At 40.1% G+C, this 21,195-nt stretch overlaps 1 protein-coding gene across 1 annotated transcript in view; it reads right to left on the bottom strand.

Moving 5' to 3' along the window:
• Positions 1-9,414: 9,414 nt before the first annotated feature.
• LOC139723713 (rapamycin-insensitive companion of mTOR-like) overlaps positions 9,415-21,195 on the bottom strand; it is a 126,033-nt gene continuing 114,252 nt past the window's right edge. The window contains exons 24-32 of the mRNA XM_071634934.1: positions 21,051-21,143; positions 19,928-20,034; positions 18,061-19,293; positions 15,302-15,446; positions 13,859-14,179; positions 13,714-13,795; positions 12,749-13,073; positions 11,814-11,952; positions 9,415-11,106 (exon numbers count right to left, since the gene is read on the bottom strand). Coding sequence (XP_071491035.1) covers positions 11,032-11,106; positions 11,814-11,952; positions 12,749-13,073; positions 13,714-13,795; positions 13,859-14,179; positions 15,302-15,446; positions 18,061-19,293; positions 19,928-20,034; positions 21,051-21,143 — 2,520 coding nt within the window. The 3' untranslated portion in view covers positions 9,415-11,031. The remainder of the gene's footprint in view (positions 11,107-11,813; positions 11,953-12,748; positions 13,074-13,713; positions 13,796-13,858; positions 14,180-15,301; positions 15,447-18,060; positions 19,294-19,927; positions 20,035-21,050; positions 21,144-21,195) is intronic.

Raw genomic sequence — 21,195 nt, forward strand, 5'->3', positions numbered from 1 at the left:
CACACATAACCTAACAGACTATACACATCATGCGCTGTCTGGGAGGGGCTAGGGACACAGAACAAAGAAAACAAAAGGGTAGGTTAGATGTCAAAGGCAAGGAGCCCAGCAGGTGGGGGAAGGGAAGAGATTACAGCAAAGGGGTGAACAAACAAAAAGGAGAGGTAGGGCCAATAATGACCCTGAGGATCATGGATGGGCGATCTGTGAAGGATAAAAGATGAATAGGGAGGCAACATCAAACAAGATCAGGATCAACACAAAGTTGAAGGATAGGGAAAGAAGAAATAACACCAACAAGAGTGAGGAGGGGGGGGGGGCATTCAAGTGTAAAGCCCTAAAACTGATGTACAAAGGTGTGGCAAAAACAATAAATAAAAATGAAAGCAAACACAGATGTAATGTAATATAACCTTTCTGCTGTTAATACTGCATTGGCAAAGAAAAATGATGGATAAAATGTAATGGTAGTAAATGAACACTTCATTGCCTCATGTTCACATAGAAACTTGTTGCTGGAGTGTATGCATGCTTTTTTGCATTCAGACAAGCTGTCATGGGAGCAGTGTTAACTCAGTGCAGACTAGACCCCGAGTATACTAAAGGCAAGTGTCTATGGGAAGTGTATATCATAGCAAAAGCAGCTCATCCTCAGTGGGTCAAGGTTCAAATGTTGCTTACATACACATTTAGAGCTATTTTTGTGCTATTGTCTGTGATGTGAACCTCTCCACATAATACAAGGAGTTTAACCCTTCTGCTAAAAGCTGTCACATATTTTCTGCACTCTTTCTCACTGTAATGTCACATGCATTGTTACTTTCTTGTCAGAAATGGAATCTGCACGGGAAGCAGCTAAGAAAATTTGCACATGTGACACATGCATTTGGAGTGAATTATGTTGGAGAGAGGGACACAATTTCAGGTCAAATATGTCAAGCTGTTTGTGTTGTGAAATATGGAACCATCGAGTGTGAAATGGTTAACGACAAAAATGTGTGATATCCCTATGGGAGAGTGATTTGTAAGCCATTACATATTGGCATGAGGTTTCATGGGACATTATTGTGAGTTTTTTGTAATACTAAAAGACATATGCATACATCTGTACTTCAAAGCAGGTTTCAATTTCTTATCCATTTCATCTCAACTGATGAGTTAAAAGTGTGTGTTCTCTTTTTTATTCATGTAAATTTCTTTTCAGTTTGGAACAGAATATCAATACAGCGCACTCCCGTTACAACGAACACGGTTATAACGAAATTTCATTATAAAGAAGTAAGTTTTCTGGTCCCAAAATTATCACCATTAAAGTCTGTGGTACAATATTCGCTTATAACGAACACGGTTATAGCGAAATTTCCATTATAACGAAGTCTTTTCCGAGCGCCACAGACAAAGAAAAACAAAAGAAATGTGCTCCGTTATAACGAAATGCGAATTGCTTTCGAAACTACGTAGCGGAACAAGCATTTATAGCGTCTCTGCATAGGTCAACGCTTCACACCACTGTGTGTTCGCTCCTTGTGTCACACAGTTTCTGAGGGGAACTTGCGTTTATTATTGTAATACAGTTATCCCATCACATTTCACATACAGTCTGTAGCTTTCCAGAGTATGATGAGTATTCAGCAAACATAATATGATATATATACGTGGTTCCTTGTTTTTGTTATATATTGTATTTGTTCGGTTATAACGAAATTTCGTTATAACGAAAGAAAACTGCTGGTCCCGAGCATTTCGTTATAATGGGAGTGCACTGTATGATAGCAACATGTAAATTCATTTAGCCACTCCTCTTATTGGTGCAAGAGCTATGCTATCTCTTTGTGGTTACATTTGAGGTAAAAGGATCCCGCAACGGTACAAACCTAGCCCTTCTTTCAGTGATGATCTGTGCTTTTAATTTTCTTTCCAAGTTACTTGATAATCAAATTTGATATGATCTGTCTTCAACATTGTGGTACATTTTAAGTCACAGTGTTCATGATACAGTGTTCAACATTTTCAGTTTCATTTTATGATCAGGGTATGGGAGAGGGACAAAATGTAAATATTTTACCATTACAACCAGCCCCCCCCCCCCCCAAAAAAAAGGAACTGAAATTCAGAAAAAAAAGAAGAAAAGAATTGGAAGTTAGAATTACAAAAGAAAGGTAATTGCAGAGCAGAGAATTGAGAAGAGGCAGTTGCTACTGTTGGGTGGCACAGGAATAGTGCGAAACGCAAACTATGGTGCTATACTACCAAAAGGGCTGATTTTGTTCACGTATCCATGTAGACAATCATTTTTTTATCTTTTCTTCTCAGCATATCTGTGGACAGAACTATTTGAGCGAATAGTGTTATTTAAGAGCTATTAAAGTTTGTATCATAACCCATATTTATGCCATGTATAAGTAAGTCACATGCATGTATGATGTTTACTCTATCAGTGGCTGAAAAACTTTTTTGTATTTCATACAGCAAATTGATATTGGTGCTATGTATGTATGTATTTTTGCAAAATTACACTTGATAGTATTGACGAAATCTTACCCAAAGGGCAAAAAGCAGAAAGAAAGAAATTCTGTAGCAGAGTTCTTAATGGAATACCATTCCTTCTACCTGTGATGCCTTTATATACCAAACTACTGTTTTGGAGACATTGACTATATGTCATAGAACATATGCAAATATATAAACATTCTAGATAACAATGCTTGATGTCATTATTGTATTAATCAAGCAAAGATGTACATTTCTATTGTATACGTGTGAAGTTACACAATAGCAGGTGCTGATTGGAACTCAGTATTAACTCTTTTTTATATTTTAACCTCTGAAATCTTAACATTTGTAAGGGTGTATATATACGGTATATGATTACTGTGTATGCCATATATTTCGCGAGTCTAAATTTTTGCGAATCGGGAATTCCTGACAATTTCGCGAGTGGTTAAATTCGCGATTGCGGAGTCCTGTACTGAACGGAGAAATGTACATGCGTACGTCACATCCACATCGGGATCAGAGTCAATATTTTCGCGCGTCTTTAGTTTCGCGAATAGCACCTGACTCGCGAAATTCGCAAAAATAAACACCTTGCGAAATATTCGGCGTATACAGTATTCTTCTACTTTATTTTTGATACACAAAGTGATTGTACTGACTTAGATGTGACATGTCTTTTATAGCCAGTGTGTCTGTGTACGACCATGCATAGTAATTCTGTGGTCCAACCATCATCCTACGATTTTTCATGCCTCCTGCACATGGTTGGCATAACATACTTTACTTGCTGACATTTTCACCATGGCTTTATGTCAGGAATTTTGCAAGTACAAAAGTAGGCTCTTAGTATTGAACAAAAATAAAATTCTGAAATTGATTATTGAGAAAAATGAAAACAAAAATTTGCCCTACACATCAGAACACTAGCCATGGCATATCTACATGTAGTTTGGTGCCACAATATACCGAAGAAAAGGAAATTTTCGCGTAACCAGACAGAAACTAGTGCAAAAATAAAAGCATGCGAATAGTTTTGCGTGCCATATGTTCCAATAGTTGATGTCTTGATTCCACAGAATTAAAAACACGCAAAACTCTTCTTACCCAGCCGAGCGCGAAAAAATTAGTCGCGCAAAAAATACCCACTTTTACCCACTTTTACAGTATGTGCTGAAGGTGAATGCTTCTTGCTATCAGGCCCCCTTCTCAAATCTTTGGACTACACGTACTGGTACTTTTTTTTTTTTTTCGTAGAGATTTGATCTCATGTCAAGCGATGTTTTAACAAAATGGTTTCTTTTAGAAGTCAAAACTCTCTTTTGAAGGTCGATGTCATGTTGTGTTTAGCAATCATCATGATGATAATGAGAAGACTGCAAAGCGCAAAATTAAAAACTCGCAAACAATGTCCAATCGACTGCCATTCGAGAAAATATCAGTTTATACAGCACTTGCTTTCTCATGCTGACAAACAAATTACAGATGTCCTAGTGTTCAATGAAGCAAACCTCACATTGTGTGTTAAATACATACATATATGCCAGCAGTGAGTAATATGCTCTATTTTGCAGGTGTTTTCTGCGAGAAAAAAATATGAGACAATCTTTTTCTTCTTCAATTTTTTTTTTTTCACATTCGAGGGCTGCTGTCGTAACCATTGCTGGCTGAAGTAGACATACAACCCAAACTCTTAATAAACAAGAGCCAAGTCTTGACTTATAGTAAAAAAAAGAAAAATATATATGTATGTATGTACGTATGTATATTTAATACACGCACATACAACGCATACATTTTCAGTTGTATCGTGAGATAGCTTGAGACACTGACTGCAGAACCTTACACCATAAAAGTATGACAGGACAGTAGTGTGTGAATTTGTTACGGCTTGAATTTTATTACTCCATGAAACACTACAGTGTACAGTGTATAATTTTTTTTTTGTCCCTTTTGTATGTATGTTTGTTTGTTTGAAGGTGTGTATGACGCAAAGCAAATTTATTTCAGATAAACATCAGTTTTCTTTTTTTCCTCAATAATTCACATATATACGTACATGATATACATCACAAAGTAATATTGTCATCGAGACATCATAATTCATTAGCACATTTTGAGTCGACGAGAACATGAGTGATCTTGTGAGTGTGAGCTTGAATTTTTTTTTTTTTTTTTTTGCCTAACCTTCCACACTGACCGACTCCAAGAACTTTCTGCTGTGCCAAAAACAAAGTCTGTACACAGTACACAAGCATCATTTTCTTTCATTCCTTCTCCTGAAACAAAAACAACAACAAACAAACGTATGTCTGTTTCTGCGAGTGTTACAAATTACTCATAAAAGTCCTGCCTCCGTAAAACATAGAAAGCACCTGCTGAAAAGGTGGGGCAAGTCACAAATTAAAGAGTACATGCCAACATTTAAAAAACAAGAGACATTATGAATATAAATGTAAACATACATGTATGTGCATATATAAATATATATATATGCACACAAATGTATAAATAGATGCATGTAAAATAAAAGAAATATGTGTGTTATCCTCGCATACTTAAAGAGTTCTGCTGATTTTGATATTATTATTATTATTATTATTTATCTGGCTTTCAGTCACAAATATCAGTATTACATTATTCAAAATCAAAACATACAATGGAGAGTTATGGGTGCACCAGGTTGGGCAGCCCGGGTCTGGAAAGAGCCAACTAAACGACTTGGGCCTTATGTGATAATCATACCACGGTGAATCACAGATAATCATTGCTGAAAGCCGACTGGCAGTCGGTTACGTTTCTGGATTTTAAACTCGGTTTGACTGGTGGTACAGTACGTATGACGATGGACTGTGAAGTGTGTAGGAAGTGGGAGCAAGAAAGCATATACTCTAGTACCAAGGAACAAATTGTAAACTGTATAAGCTGTTATTTTTGCGAGGGTTAAATTTTTGTGAATTTCTCAAATCACAGTTGGACCGTGAATTTAACGACACACGAAAATGTCTACACGTGCTTGGGTGATAGTGCATTCAAGTTAGCGTCGCCATCAATCCACGAAAACAACATCTCGCGAAAATGTCAATGACCTCCTCATGCGTGAAAATATCTGTACGCGCAAATAACAGCGTATACAGTGTACTGTAAATCCGTGCGCATAATATTTTGCGAATTGGGAATTGTAAGAAATTCTGCGAGTGCCTTAACTTCATGGTAAAAGACAGTCGGTGATGGAATGGGAAAATAAGTTTTATCCCTTTTGAAGTAGAGAAATAAGCACTTTCCAACTTGGTGATGATTACAGTATATTGCATTTGTATTATGGGGGGGGGGGGGGGAACAATTTTTTTTTGTAGTTGACTCACAGAATATAGAACCATCACAAAATATATGGGGTATACAGTAGATGAGGTTGAACATGCCTTGCCCTATATCATTATACATGTATGCCTACATGAGAAACAGTGCACAGGTACAAACACTACATTTCTCCCTGAGAAAGTTTTAGTCAAGGGGAACTGCTACATTAGATAGATAGATAGATAGATAGATAGATAGATAGATAGATAGATAGATAGATAGATAGATAGATAGATAGATAGACAGACAGATAGATAGATAGATAGATAGATAGATAGATAGACAGACAGATAGACAGACAGACAGATAGAGAGATAGAGAGATAGATAGATAGATAGATAAATAGATAGATAGATAGATAGACAGACAAATAGAGATTGGTCGTTGGATAGAGAGATAGATTGATAAAGAGAAACAGAGACAGAGAAAGAAGGGTAAATTACTGTAGAAAGAGAAAACTCTGAACTACCGGGAACAGTCAAAGTGCATATATGGTGGCATACATTTTCCTTTGAAATTAAGGACATTGATTTGGAACAATTTGGACATCTGCACATCTTTGATATCTAAAGCACAACACTGACCCATCCTTTTGCACTTCTTATACAGAATTTTATTTTTTCCTTATCTTTTTTAACGTTCTGACGTGAGATTTTCATGGCTAGAAATTCATGATGGAACTACCCTTTTCAAAAGACTACGGCCATCCATATTATAAACTTCCCCGATAATACAATCTACAGACCATCTACCACGCAATTTAAGATGACATATTCTTGTGCATGAAAATTTTGTGTACCAGAACGAACGAGAGTAGTTAACGTGTACAATCTCATTTGAAGAAGCCACTACAGTGTATTAAAAGGGATATCTGTAGCATAGTAGTCATTTAATATTTGCAAAAGCAATACCAAATATGTAACTTCACTTCTTCACAAGTTGATCAGGAGTAGTGCTTATACCACTCGCATTTCCAAGGAACGTTTGCTGTGATGCTCGATACTCAGGGGTGACAATTTTGGCAAGTCTTGCATACATCATTCATTGCAGACATATGCAATCCTAACATTTTCTGTGTACCATTATCGTATACGAGTCTGTAGCAAGAATTGAAATTTCTTGTATGGTAAGAATGACTGCTGAAATCACATCTTTGACTTCCACATTGTGAAAAAAAGAAAGAAAATACTACGCACTGAACTGCAAATACAGACATTTCTTTTTGTTGTACCACAGTTGCCGAGAATAAATTACATGCGATTAGTGATTGCATTTAAAAATGTAATACACAATCTCAGTTGTCGTCTTGGATTTGTTTCAATGGAATGCTAATCTATGTTTGGTACTTGTGGAGCTGAATGTGTCTTTCGAACGTGCCGAAAGGCTCTACTGGATGAAAGTGTGGGGGACATGTTACATCTCTGTAAGGTTCTGTTGAAAAGCGACGTGAATTAGGAAATAGATTGATGACACGAAAGGCAGGAGTTGATTTATTAATTTTTTCACATTGAACGAGGAATTCACCATTCTGCCATCCACCAGAATGCATACAGATGGTGTACAAATGAAGAGATTAGACATCACATGCAGCTACTGATGAAGACACAGACACTCTCGAGGGACCACACACTCCACTGGTGTGTCGACCTCAAAAATTACCAACAACCATTTCAAATTGATTGGCATTAGCACATACATGCACAATGTCTCGACTCTGGAGCGTGAATGGTTTCGACGTTACACAAGCTGCAGTGATGCACTGCAACCAAATTAGAACATTACACACTTTAGATATTCGGCACTCCTCAAAATGATCTCCACTCTCTTAAACGATGCGCTCCTCGAGTTAAATAAAATATACAATTCTGAGCAAGTAAAATCTTGAGGTATGCTATATCAACAATTCTTTTTTTCTCTTTCATTCTTTTTTTAAACTTAACTAAATCTTGGCATGAAAATGGTAATGGTGGGCAACATGGTTTTAAAACATCTCTCTTTCTCACACACACAATCACACACACAACTGATATTTCCACCTGTACAGTGAAATAATACTGTACATCCACGAAAAATATCATTAGCCTGGTTAACGAATAGCAACCAAGGCGTGCGAGATGGGCAACCGCGAGATCAATAAAAAGGTAAAAATGCCATGATTTGATACCAAAATTCTGGGATATCTTGTACAGATCTAAGACTAAAAAAGTACGCAAAGACAAAAGTTGAAGTTGAACTTCTCAACTCTGATCTACTAGACTGTACTGCCTTCGTCCGAGGCGGACAAGGGTGAAAAAGTTAGGTGTAACCGTGAAAGTTTGACAAAAAGTATTGCAAACAACAAAAGTCTGTACATAAAACTTTACAAAATGAAACAAAAAAATATAGATATATATATATTTGTATTAAGTATATATTTTATCTGTGCAGTCCGAGAGAGTAAATTAACATAATGCGCTACATGATGATATTGCTGTCGAGGACACACAAATTATCTACAGTAACTGAAAAGTCCATTAAGTTGTGTTAAAAGAAAACATCCTACACATATAAAGTTCTGTAACAGACAAGAAAATAAGCATACTGTCTTCCACGTGTAAGAGTGTGGAAATGGTTTACTCCCCAGAAAAATTAGCAGCTGCGTGCACCCTTTTCTGCAAACAAGTACAACGTTGTACATCAATGCATAATATCATCATATCATGAAATTCCAGCAAGCCTGGAAAAAAAAAGAGAGAAAACAACGACCAACAAATGACAAACAAACATAAGAAACATAATGTTAACTAATCCATTTACCATCTCTTTGCATCTTTGCACATAGACTAACACATAATACACATGACACCCACACACAAGCACAAACACAAACACACAGATAAACATACATCTTTCTCCATGTTCATTCACAACATACTGTATAACCAAACAGAACGGCAGTAGTTTCATGAGGGGGAAAAAAAAAAGGATACTATAAGAACATTACAGAATTCTAAAGCTTGACAAGTTTTCAAACAGCATTCATATTCCCCAAAAGGTCAAACAACCACAAATATGCAAATTATGAGGTGGTGATGTCATCTCTTCCAAAGTCTCCCACTAGCCTTCACCCAAGTCTTCACTGAATTTTTCCATGTTTGAATGGATATTAAAAAGAAAAATGAATTGTATTACGGCATCACACCACTCTACAGATGTCCTTTAACTTTGCATCAATAACTTTGCAGGGGAGAAGTGATCAATGCTAAAGCTATTTACCAACCTATGATTCCTTTTTTAAATCATTTCTTTTTTCCCCAAACAAACCAGTTGGTGGGATAGTGGTGGTAGCATCACCTCATGAAATTTGCATATACGTTCGATTTGAAAAAAAAAAAAAAGCATTGCTGTGTGAAAACATTCCTTTTACGATTCCTGTAGTTTTCTTACTTCATACCTGATTTTGACCAAAAAAAAAAAAATCCTGTTATTTTCACAAAGCTTTATCTATGACACCCAACATCTTAACTTCAAAATGCACTGTAAAAAAAAAAAAAAAATGAAAAAAAAAATTGTGTACTGGTGGCTAAAGAACATACTGGTAACCTACTGAATCTATAAAAGTATTGAAAGTTCTTGTTATGAAAGTCCTTTTAATGCATGACAACCGACAGTTGTTATGAAAACAACCAGTAGTTTAACAATCAGCAGTTGTTACGACAACCATCAATTGTTATGGCAGAATATTACAGCCAAATATTGGCCAGCCTGTACATGTGTGATACTTCAAAACTGACTTGAACAGAATTCAAAATTTGACTTGGCAGTCATGTTTACTTACACTAATGCCATTTCTTTTTCTTATAAAATGATAAGAATAGCATGGGGGGCTAAACAAAAAAACAAAACCTGCCAGTGTTATTGTTGTGAACTGACACGTGACCAATATTTGTTTTTCTGCCTTTTAGAAGGCAAAAATGGAAACTAGAGGCCGGGCTCCTTTAATAAAACTAGCAACTCTGATGATTGAAGGTCATCTGTGAACAAATTGTTGCGAACGGTACAGAATTTGATGAACGAAGAATGATAGAAATTCATGTCAAAGAACAATTCTCGAATGCAATTGATACTGTTGATTTGTAACATCTGACTAACCTTCTCCAAAACACAGAAAAAAAAAGGGAAACAAAAATGGCATCAAATTTGCAAAACTAGGACCTTAGTTGCTCCTGCAATATTGCATGAAATTTGACACACACACATGCACACACACACACAAGCAAACAAACAAACAAACAAACACAAACTACTCTTTCACCAGACATAAACTTAATATGGACAAAAATTTGTGAGCTACAAGGGCATGGCTCTATAGCTTGCAGGAGAACACACATGCACATGTCCAATCAAAGCGAAATGAACACATGTGTACACGAGTCATTTTTGCATATACGGTTAAGTAAACACGTCCTACACCTTCACCGGCCGCCTGGGCACCAGAAACAAGACTTACGTACTCACGGACACACTTTGTTCGTGGCTAAGCTGAATGTATATAGTACAATATCCTCATTTGTACAGGTCTGAAGCAATGCGAGGCAAAATCTAACTCTCTTCTTCTCAAATTACAGTACGCAGTACGTGTAGATCTCACAAAGAAGAGAAATTGACACAGACAAAAATATTTTCATTCAAATAACAATGAAAATGTTTTCATTGTTACATTTACATTACATTTTTTTTTTTGAACCTCCAACTCTTCATGAAGAGCCTGGCTCAAACATCTTGACACTACACACTGTCTCACAGACAATCAATAAAAATTTGTCTTGACACCATTCGAAGGAGTCGGTTTCAAAAAAACAGAAAGAGTTGCTTATTGCACATTAACGATTCAATGTTTGTTGGCACATTTTCTTCTCGTGGAGGAAAAAACAAACAGACCAACAAACCAGCAGAATCAGACACATTCAACACGACAAACATTTTCCCCCGCAGTGTCTCTGTACACGACATTGGTGATTAGCACATCGAGGAATTTTTCTGTTTCGTTTTCCCGCTTCAAAAACTTGGCTCTCTTGGCGAATGTCACATGATTGGCTGAGGTCATCAAGGGATCAAAGGTCAGGGAATTGGGGGGGGGGGGGGAATCAAGGGTCACAGGTCAGAGGTAAAGGGGGAGGGGTCGGGGCTGGACTTATATCAGGAACCTGAGGAGCTGGATGGACTATCACTACTCTCTTCCAGACCCAGGATCCTCTCTGCCTCGTGGTGGAGCTGGGGTGGGGGAAGACAGAGACAAGAAAAAGAAGGAGAAATCATAACTTAAAGGACAAATTCAACCAAACAGCTGAGGTGTTGTATAAAACAAACTGTGTATGGTCATGAGATTTAGCACTCAGTGAAAGGTGAGAGACTCTACAACGCTGACTAACTGACTAGAGCGCCTCATCTTTCATCTCATGCAAAATCTGTTCCATTACACCTGTGACCATTCACTCTTTGTTTTCTAGTGGGCATTGACATTCACATATCTTAACACCAAGTACCCTGTGGCGTTGATAAGGAGATCAGGTAGATACCGTAAAAGCAAACAAGAAAATTGTCAAAAATGCAAAGTCAATGTTCCAACCTGCCCTGACCAATTACAACTTAAGTGTTGGGCAAGTAAATATGAATGGCCACTGGCCCGTTTAACCCATTGTGGATTAGTCCCAAGTATACTTTGGCAGGTGTCAGCAAAATCAGCTCGTCCTCAACAGGTTTATGTATGGGGCTGTTGCAAAAATGCCAAGTCACAAAAGTGGGACAAACATTTCTTTTTATACATTTATTTACTCTCTGATTGTTGTTCGACCCACCAAACAAAGAAGCCAATGTTTAGTTTACTGTCAATTGGTCAAGCCCATCGAAATCAAGAAAGCGCCAGACCAGCTACATGTATTTACTAGGAGTCTGTTTGGTTGACGCAGCAAATGTCTCACCTCGTGAAAGTGGACGTCCTGGAACAGCTCCTGGATGAATCGCCTCGCAGACAGCCGGTAGCTGCTGGTGGCTAGCAGGTTGGCCACGTCGGAGAACAGGCACGTCCTCTCAAAAGCTCGTGGGAACTTTTCCCGTAACCTGTAACAGATGTAAGAAAAGACAATGGACATTAAAAAAAAGTGAGATATGAATACCAGATAACATGGGATGGAAAACAAATTCTATGTGGCAATCACTAGAATATGTAAACTTGTAAGTTAAAATTTTCATGAAACCAATCTACTACACAATTCATCACTTTAATACACGTACATGTATTTTGAAGAATCAGATGCATGAGAATATGATGCTATAAAGTACACATGTACATTGTATATGATATACTAACTATGTGATGCTTTATAATACAAATGAATACCGAACACACTGTATATACATAGTCAGCATTAAAGAGAGGCTTGAAGGAATGGATTACATTTTTTTTTAGTCTTTTGACAAATAAGGGACACCAGAAAGTTGAAGTGACTAAGTGTATTGTACATATTTGTCTAGGATCTATCCATGCAAAATATTATCAAAAATCTGTCTAATTCAATCCATGTAAATATCACCATTTACGTTGGTGTTTGCGTGCAGTATCCTTCAGACATCCATTGCTTATTTTCATCCCTTCCAAGTGATGACCTTCATAAGGTTTGCACTTTCAAATGTTCCGTGCTCCCAATATCAGGGCCATCAACATACTCACGCAGAAGCAAAAAATAATCAGGGAGTTATTCGCGGGTGATTTGCATCTCAGTGGGCAAAAGAGGACCAAAATCAGGGGCTCATTGATATATTCTTTTTGTGACATGAAGAGAAATTAAAGTTTTCAGGGAGCCACCTGAAGGATCGGGGTAGACTTGGCAGCTCCTCCTCTGGCAACAACACTTACCCTAGCAACCCCTCCTCCTGAGCCTTGATGCCCACGGAGCTGCTCATCTTGATGACGAGGCGGATGACCTCCCGCCGGATCAGCTCCCGCCCCCGCAGGGTGTCGTCCCGCATCCGCACCACCTCCTGGCTGCCCTGCGAGAGGCTGGTCTCTGTGCTGCCCACGCTGGTCGGCGTGTTGTTCTCCATGCTGCTCCCAAACGGGTTGTTGGCGCTGGCCGAGCTGTTGCCGCGGGAACGCATCAGCAGGGGTTGGATGGGCTCCACCGGCTGGAAGATGACCAGGGAGGATGGGTCATCCAGGTGCGGTCCAGAGCCAGTATCGCCTACGCGGACAAAATGCATGGGGACATCGGCGCATAAAACAGAGGTTATCAAAACAAGTTGATAACTGTAAATAAAATAAAAGAAGAGGCCATTTAATTTACAGATGTAGGTCTATGCACTACTTACCGCCATGAAAACTTGTCTTAGAGTAATATCTTATGCTTGACATTTCTGTAAGAAGTACACCCATCCTAAGGTTGTCTCATACAGTATACCTGTTATATTGTCCGATGTGTTTATCTTCGTGGGCCAACTCACATTCATGAAATTAACATGTGAAACTACTCTGACCGCGCCTGGGAGATTATGTTTCTGCCAGCATGGGTGGCTTTTTTTTTGGGGGGGGGGGGCGTGGGTTGCCTGCCTGTCTGTTGTCCATGTTACTCTAAAACTGATGGCCAGATTTTGGTGACATTTCCAGGATAGATCTGTGGTGGTAAAAGGAACAAGTGACTACCAGGTAGTTTTAGGTGGTGGTCCAGATCATAATCTATATCCAGAACATTTTTCTTAAAGGATGCTTGCAAAGTTTAATGGCATCAGTGACCCTACTGCTTTGGCGGAGGTTTGTGATCTGCAAGTGTGTAGTATTTTTGTATTATTGGATCATCTAGCTGAAGCTTGTCAAGGGTCCCTCACCTTCGGTACTGCCCATGGACCTGGTCCTGACTTTGGTGCAGGCCAGGCAGTGTTCTGGGCAGTGCATGTTGTTGTCAGGGTTCTCCTGGGTTGCTGCCGCAGCCGCCACCACCACCTCCTTCAGCTGCCCCTCCCCCAGGGGGGCTATCTCCTCCTCCTCCTCGCCGTCCTCCCCCTTGGACATCGTGGAATAGCCCTCCTCCCTCCTCTGGTGGGCCTGGGTCCCTGTGTGCTGGTGGGCCACTCCACTCTGCTCCGGGGGGTGCGGGCCTGTGGTGCTGCCTGGGAGGGACGCCGAGACGAGTTGGCTGGTGGGGGCAGCCCCGGCGGCGCTGCTGGTCGAGGTTGAGCCGGAATCCGGGCTGTAGACCTGGACTTGAGGTATGTGAATGTCGGACAAGACTCCCGGGGACACCGCCTGACTCGTGTGGTCGCTGTGTCCACCTTTGTATTGGTTCTCGTCGGACTGAAAAATCAACACAGGAGGCATGTATGTTGAATAGGTACTGCTCCTATGAAGGCATGCAAACAGAATACTTACTGTAAAACAAGGAATGTTTGTGTGCATTTTAATTTTGCGGATTTCGCGAGAGCCAAGATTCCTAAAATTAAAATGCAAGCGAAAGTTCTTGTCTACACTTTATGCATTGTAAGCCAGTGGCAATTTGCGAAAATTTCATGCCGTGAAAAAGGCCATCAGCTCCAATACGCGAAAATTTGATGCCACGAATACATCATGTTTTCAAGTACACTCTGACATGAGTGTATGTAACACTTTGAAAGCAATCAGAAAGGACTTTACACAAAAGTAAAACACTGCAAGATGCCAGCAAAGTGATATCCTGGTTTTTATATTTATTGAAAAAGAAAAAAGAAAAACATCACCAAAGATACTTTCAGTACAGTTGAACCTCTGTTATCTGGCCTCCCTTTATCCGGATCTCTCTATTATACGGACGCAATCTCGCCGTGATTTTTTTTTAAATAATTACGGGAGGAAAGGGGGATTCCCAACTCCTTGAGAACTCCTATACAAACACACATGAATTACATATTACTTCCAACATGATTAACATACATTACATCAAATTTCCTTCCAAATTGCTTACCTTCAGACATTTTAACATCCCCAAACATCCCCAAATGTAACAATGAACAGGTTGCAGTATACACATTACTACAATGTGGTACTACAATGGGCTACATCAGTACATGTGTATGTATGTACAAGTATAAAGCATTGAGTCTCCCGTATCCGGCCAAATCCCTTATCCGGATGAGCCCCGGTCCCGACTTGTCCGGATACGAGAGGTTCAACTGTATATAGGTTTGATAGAGAATACTGATTGAATCACCATGTTTCCTTTTGGCATATTTTGCAATCATATGTCATATCAGAACCATTGTCACTATTATCACCATCATCGTCATCATTATCATTGTTATTCTTATCATAATCATCATCAATCCCATCAGTATCTCACACTAGGGCAGATGAGAGCGGAAGCTGAACGCTTGCAAAATCATTCAAGCAATGCAAAATATTGCCAGCTACAATGTACCTGATTTTGCAGCGTTAAAGACTTACATGGAATATGAGGGTGACGTCCACGGGCAGACAGAGGCCGATGAACTCCATCTTGGAGCTGGTTGAGGTGCTTGGATGGAGCGACTTCATCGAGGGGGCCTTAGATAAGACACTCGCCCTCTCCAGGCAGCTCATGCTCACACTCCTACAAATGTGCCGAGGGGAATAATAGTTAAAGGGATCGTACAGCTTTGGTTGAGACCTAACCTCAGGTTTCTAACATTTTTGGGTGAGATAATGAGAAACCTCTTATGAAATATGAAAGAGCATGTAAATCCACGAGGAATTCAATGTTTATTTGATGAAAATTGGTTTTGAAATGGCAGAGATATCCAAATCAGAGCAATCCTAATAAAAGAAGGGACCCACCTTTTATTACGATCGCTTTGTTTTACTTTGTTTTTGGATGTCTCAGCCATTCCAAAACCAATTTTCATCAAATAAATGTTGAATTCCTCTTAGAATGGTATGCTCTGTACTTTTTTACGAGTGGTTTCTCGGTATCTCGCAAAAAGTTAAAAGCCAAATCCTCATCTCCACCAATACTATACTATCCCTGTAACCAATGTCAATGACCTTTCTTTTTTTTCTTAAAAGTCCGACCTTGGATTATCTGACCATCATTTATCCGGATTTCTCTATCATTCACACATCTTCACGTAGTGAAGATGCAAAACAAGTGATTTCAAACCAATTCAAAGTCCTACAAAACTCTCAAAATCTACCTTTGATATTAAAAACAAAAATATGTTATGAATTTAATACACGAAATGTTTCAATCTCCTTAAAATCCGAACTACAATTTTACAATTTTAACCCTAAAGGGGCCGGGCTTTTTTGGCTATGCTCAGACCGGGGGGGGGGGAAATTAATTAAGTAACTAATTAAGTAATTATGCAAATTAAGCTCAAGATCATATATTAGCCTAATTAAAAGCATTGAGAGTCTAATTTTTGATCTGTAAATCTGTTTTAGCATATTCAACAATTGTACATCACAAAAACTTCCACAATTCATTTCAATTCTTATGTATTTTATTGTTTTCAGAATTTCTTATGTATTTCTTTGTTTTTCAACTTTTGTTTTTCCTTTGTTTTTTCCTTGGAAATTGTAACTGACCACTTTTCTACCATAATTAGCACAAAACTAATCAATGAAAGTGATTAATTGTAAAAAAAAATCAGGTTTTTATGACTTTCATGACAGAGCACTGTTTTCCATAGGAAATGTACACAAAATCACAAATTTTTGCCTGTCTTGGGGTGACATTCCGTTACAAAAATGAGCGTGGCTTCGCAAAAGTATGCGCCCTTGGGTTGGACACGAACCAACAATCTTCTGATTAGCAGACAGGTGTCTTATCCACTAGACTACTGAACTCCCACTGACAGCCAGTGCTGGTTCGAATCCTTAATATCAATGCCAGTTGTGTGGCGCTTGAACCACACCCTCACATGAGCCCCTTTAGTAGACAATGTTTGCCACCCCCCCCCCCCCTTTTCCAAACTTTCCTCCACTGCCTAAGAATATCTGCTGCTTTTGTGTTCATCTTCCAAGACTTTTCACTCTTGATGTTTCCGGCACATTTTAACAACATATTTGAAGAAATCAGTAGGAGTAAAATTACTATAACAAATTGCACATACATCAAAATAGGCACACGGGCCTTTTTCTCTGTGTACAGCAATACTTAAAGGGGATGGCTAGTAACCGATCAGTGGGAATCAGTGGGAATGCTGAGGGATGATTGTTCCAATCTTTGTGGGATTCATTTAAGAGTACATTATATATACTGTTGTGTGAAAATTATTTGCTTCAGAACGGTCTCATATTCAAGTAATGTGCAGATTAATGCCCCGTCACTGACCAGGGACGCTTACCTGAAAGCATTAAACTGCACATTACTTGAATATGAGACCATTCTAAAGCAAATAATTTTCACACAAGAATAGATACATGATGTACTCTTAAATGAATCCCACAAGGATTGGAACAATCATCCCTCAGCATTCCCATTGATTCCCACTGATCAGTTACTAGCCATCCCCTTTAAACTTCAAACTTGATATGAAGTCTAATAATCATTTGTGTGTTCATTATTCTATTTGTGGTGATATTTTCAGTCAATAAAATAGCTACACTGTAGTATAATATATTAGGAAATAAAAAGAACACTGTAAGTGCATGGGAAAAGATAAACAGATGGTAAAAAGAAAGAACAAAGCTTTAAAATATATGACAATATGTTTGCTACTAATCCAGTCACGACCAACTACAAAGCTATTGTGGATATTCAAATGATGAACATGAACAGATATGAAATGTAGTAATATATTGCATAAAATGCACAAAAGAATGCATACTACACAAAACAACATTCATAAGAAATAGATAAAATGTAATATTGCAAAATCATTTCATGCACTTAAACTATAACCCATTGAGGACGAGTCCCAAGTATACTCGCACAAATGTCTATGGGAAATGCTTGTTGTAGCAAAATCAGCCCGTCCTCAACGGGTTAAGTGGCAATAAATGAGGGTGCAAATTTTCAGGCTCAGAAACCCATCATGCACATTTTGACGTACATATGACCTACTATTGTAATTTTACTCTTGTACCACACAGATCCAACTGATAACCAGTTGAGAACCAACTTAGAACCAATCCCACAAGTCTGAAACACCTCTTACAATGATACAACACAACAAGAAGAAGTACAATAAACAAAATATGACAAAAGATATCTTTCCACTTACTCCACCATTCCTGACGTCTTCCTGAACCTTGGGTCTCCTTGGTTCCCAAAAGAAGACGCCCTCCGCATCAAACTGTCTGCCTCTCCCTGACTCAACTGTCTGTGCTGGAGCTTCAGGGCTTTCAGGGTGGCATAGCCGTGGGCATCTCTCGCGGACGTGAAAGCCGCATTGGTCTCAAAGAGATTGGAATACGAGCTGAGGTTGGGGGAGAGTGTCTTGGATATCCTGCGCACGAAGCTGGGAGTCCTTTTCAGGTTGTGCCGCTTTCGCAGCGTGTCCGAGGAGTGGATGCTCTTGACAGTGTGCGAGCTCGTGACGGTGTTGACACTAGACATGGACGACTCCACCGGCGGGCTGGAGGGATTGGAATGCATCGACCCCACGCCGCTGGTCTGCGAGGTGTCCGTGGCGAAGCTCTCGCTGCGGCTCTTGGACCCCATGCTGCTGTTGCCGCTCTCGTTGCTGTCGCAGCGCCGCTTGAGGCTGTGGCTGCGGTCGCGGGACTGCGCCCGCGAGCGCTCGTGCACCTCCTGGTTGAAGCGCACCCCCTCGCCGCCCCCTTTGTCTTTGCACGTCCGTGAGCTCGCGTCGCTATTGCTGCGCAGTTTCGTGATGACCGAATCAAACGGAGGGGGCTCGTCGTCGTCCTGCCCCTCGATCATTGGCATGGTTTGGGCCCGCCTCAGAAGCGGCGTCCGCGACACGCGGTCCAAAACCGTCCTCATGCCATCGGTCACCTCCGTGATGCCGGGCAGCTGCTCTGTGGCGGAGTTCACCCTATCCCGCTTGCTGAGTCGCGCCAGCGGACTCGGCGAGGGGGCCCTCTCCTCGTTACTCATTGGGATCTTCCCGTCAACACCGGTATTCACATCCCCCGTGACCTCCAGGAAAAAATTTGGCGCCGCTCCCATGGTCATCGGGCTCTGCACGGGACTGGGCTCTCCCGCAAAGAACTTGACGTTGGGGTCGATCTTTGGGCCGGCGTCTCCCGGCGTCTTGGGACTGTCCATGCTGTAGGAGCTAAAGTTGTGGAGACTGACTGGGGAGGACAGCTCACGGTGATTGTGGTTGTACTCCTCCGTCACCGGCAGTGTCACCGTGCTGATGTCACGGTCCTCCTGGACGGGGAAGTAGTCTCCGCGGCAGTGACGGATGCTCTCCCAACCTAGGGAGCTAAGGATGTCTGCACCTTGTCTTGTCTTACTGATCAGTCCCAGCACATAGAAACATGTCCTGTTAACATGACAGAGGAACAACAACAGATCTTACAGCTCATAATCTCACTGGCAAAGCAAATCACAAAATGTCATTCAAGGTGATAGTGCATGATATTTCTCAAATCATGACTTTCGCAACACTGTTGTAAAGAGACTAAATTTGATGGAATGGAGAAAAAGGTTACATCCCTTTCCAAGAAGCAAATTTCAGTGGTTTCCTTCCTTGGCGATGATTCATGCATTGCATTAATGATACCACAGGAAACATTTTAGTGTGTTGATGCATCTGATAACATCACTTGACTTGAGGAATTTGCGAAGTATGCATTGCACACAGCAGTCAGCACAAACTTGTATACAGCATGTCATACAGTCCTTGCAACCAACCACTGCCAAAAAACCTACATGACCTGTTAAAGTACAGTCTGACTAATACAATGTACATTGTATTTCGTCACCCGCCTTGCAGAAGGGCCCTAGCATGATTTTTCGACCACATAATTGAATTTTGGTTTGTGACATGATTCAACAGAGCTTGAAAGCTCTTTTCTATCATGTAATCATCAATGATTTGTAATTTTTCGAGTGCGCAGGCCTTAGGGCTCTTCTGGCAGTCAGGCAACAATCATTTTTGTCTTTTACCAACGTACCCTCTGATTGAGAAGACCTCGCACTCCTCAGCGAGTCTCAACATGTCCGGAATGATCCCTTCCTGCTGCAGCAGCCTCAGGCCCCACGTTGTGCTTCCTGTGTGACCCTGGGACATGGGATGGACAGACAAATGGACACAGAAAACAGTAGCAAATTGAGAGACATACTCATACTGTAAAACACGTTATAAAATGGGTTCAAGAATGTAGCCAATTGGAAGCGCTGAAATGAGTCACGTGTGCTTGTATTAATTTCTCACTAACATACACGGCCGACGTCACAATGTTTGCACTAGCGGTGCGCACTCAATCAGTTGTTACAAGTGCGTCGCACGCTACTATACGCGCTGTCAATCCTGTAAACAACTTCTAGTTCGGGCTGCCGGCCGGCCTTTCTTGTGTGCATTACATGTGTGGCGTACGTATACTCTTATACGTACAGTACTTATGTGCAGGATTTCCGAGTGCGACGTGCGTAAATGTTTGGGACGAACATCTTCGGACATCTTGATCCACAAAGGTACGTGAAAAATGCTGTTAGTTTTCGACCCATTTTATATAACAAATGATGCACAGGATTATTTTGTGGCGTTAGTGGAGATGCAGCTCACTCTCGGGTATTTACAATGTAGTGCATGTTTCACAATTGTAAATACCCTCGACTGCGCTACATCTCCACTAACGCACTCTATCCTGTGCATCATTTGTATAATATTTTCGCAGCATGAAATTTTTGCGAATGGGGGCCGACAGCCTTATTCACAGCATGAATTTTTTGTGACAACAACAATACACACAAAGCATACACAATATGAACATACACAAACACATACAGCCACAGATGTACACACATGGAAAAGTAGATATTTTCATTCGAAGGAAAATTCCACACATACAGCATGCTAGATCAAATTTCAGAGAAAAATATTCTGCATCAAAAAACATGTCTACCCAGTACTTCTTTTGCATGACGACAAAATCAAACTTAATATAAGGAGAACATACAAGTTGGCAATTCTGTTGTATCTGCCTAATTTCTCTGCCTACAGCGCTAAAAGCTTCATAATCTCATGCTCAACATGAAGTCTGTATTAAGCAAGACTGCCTTTTCGTTTTGACTCACCACTGCCCACAGCGCCGCCTTCAAGTTGAGGATGTTGTCCATGCTGTCCACATCACTGAACCGAATCACTTCGCACATCTCGGGTATGTGATTCTGAGAGAAATATATAAAACAAACATATAATAAACACACATCGAGCAGAATT

Source organism: Diadema antillarum, unplaced genomic scaffold, assembly GCF_040938485.1.
Source record: "Diadema antillarum isolate AM-2024a unplaced genomic scaffold, OU_Dant_1.0 scf00000197, whole genome shotgun sequence".
Lineage (NCBI taxonomy): Eukaryota > Metazoa > Echinodermata > Echinoidea > Diadematoida > Diadematidae > Diadema > Diadema antillarum.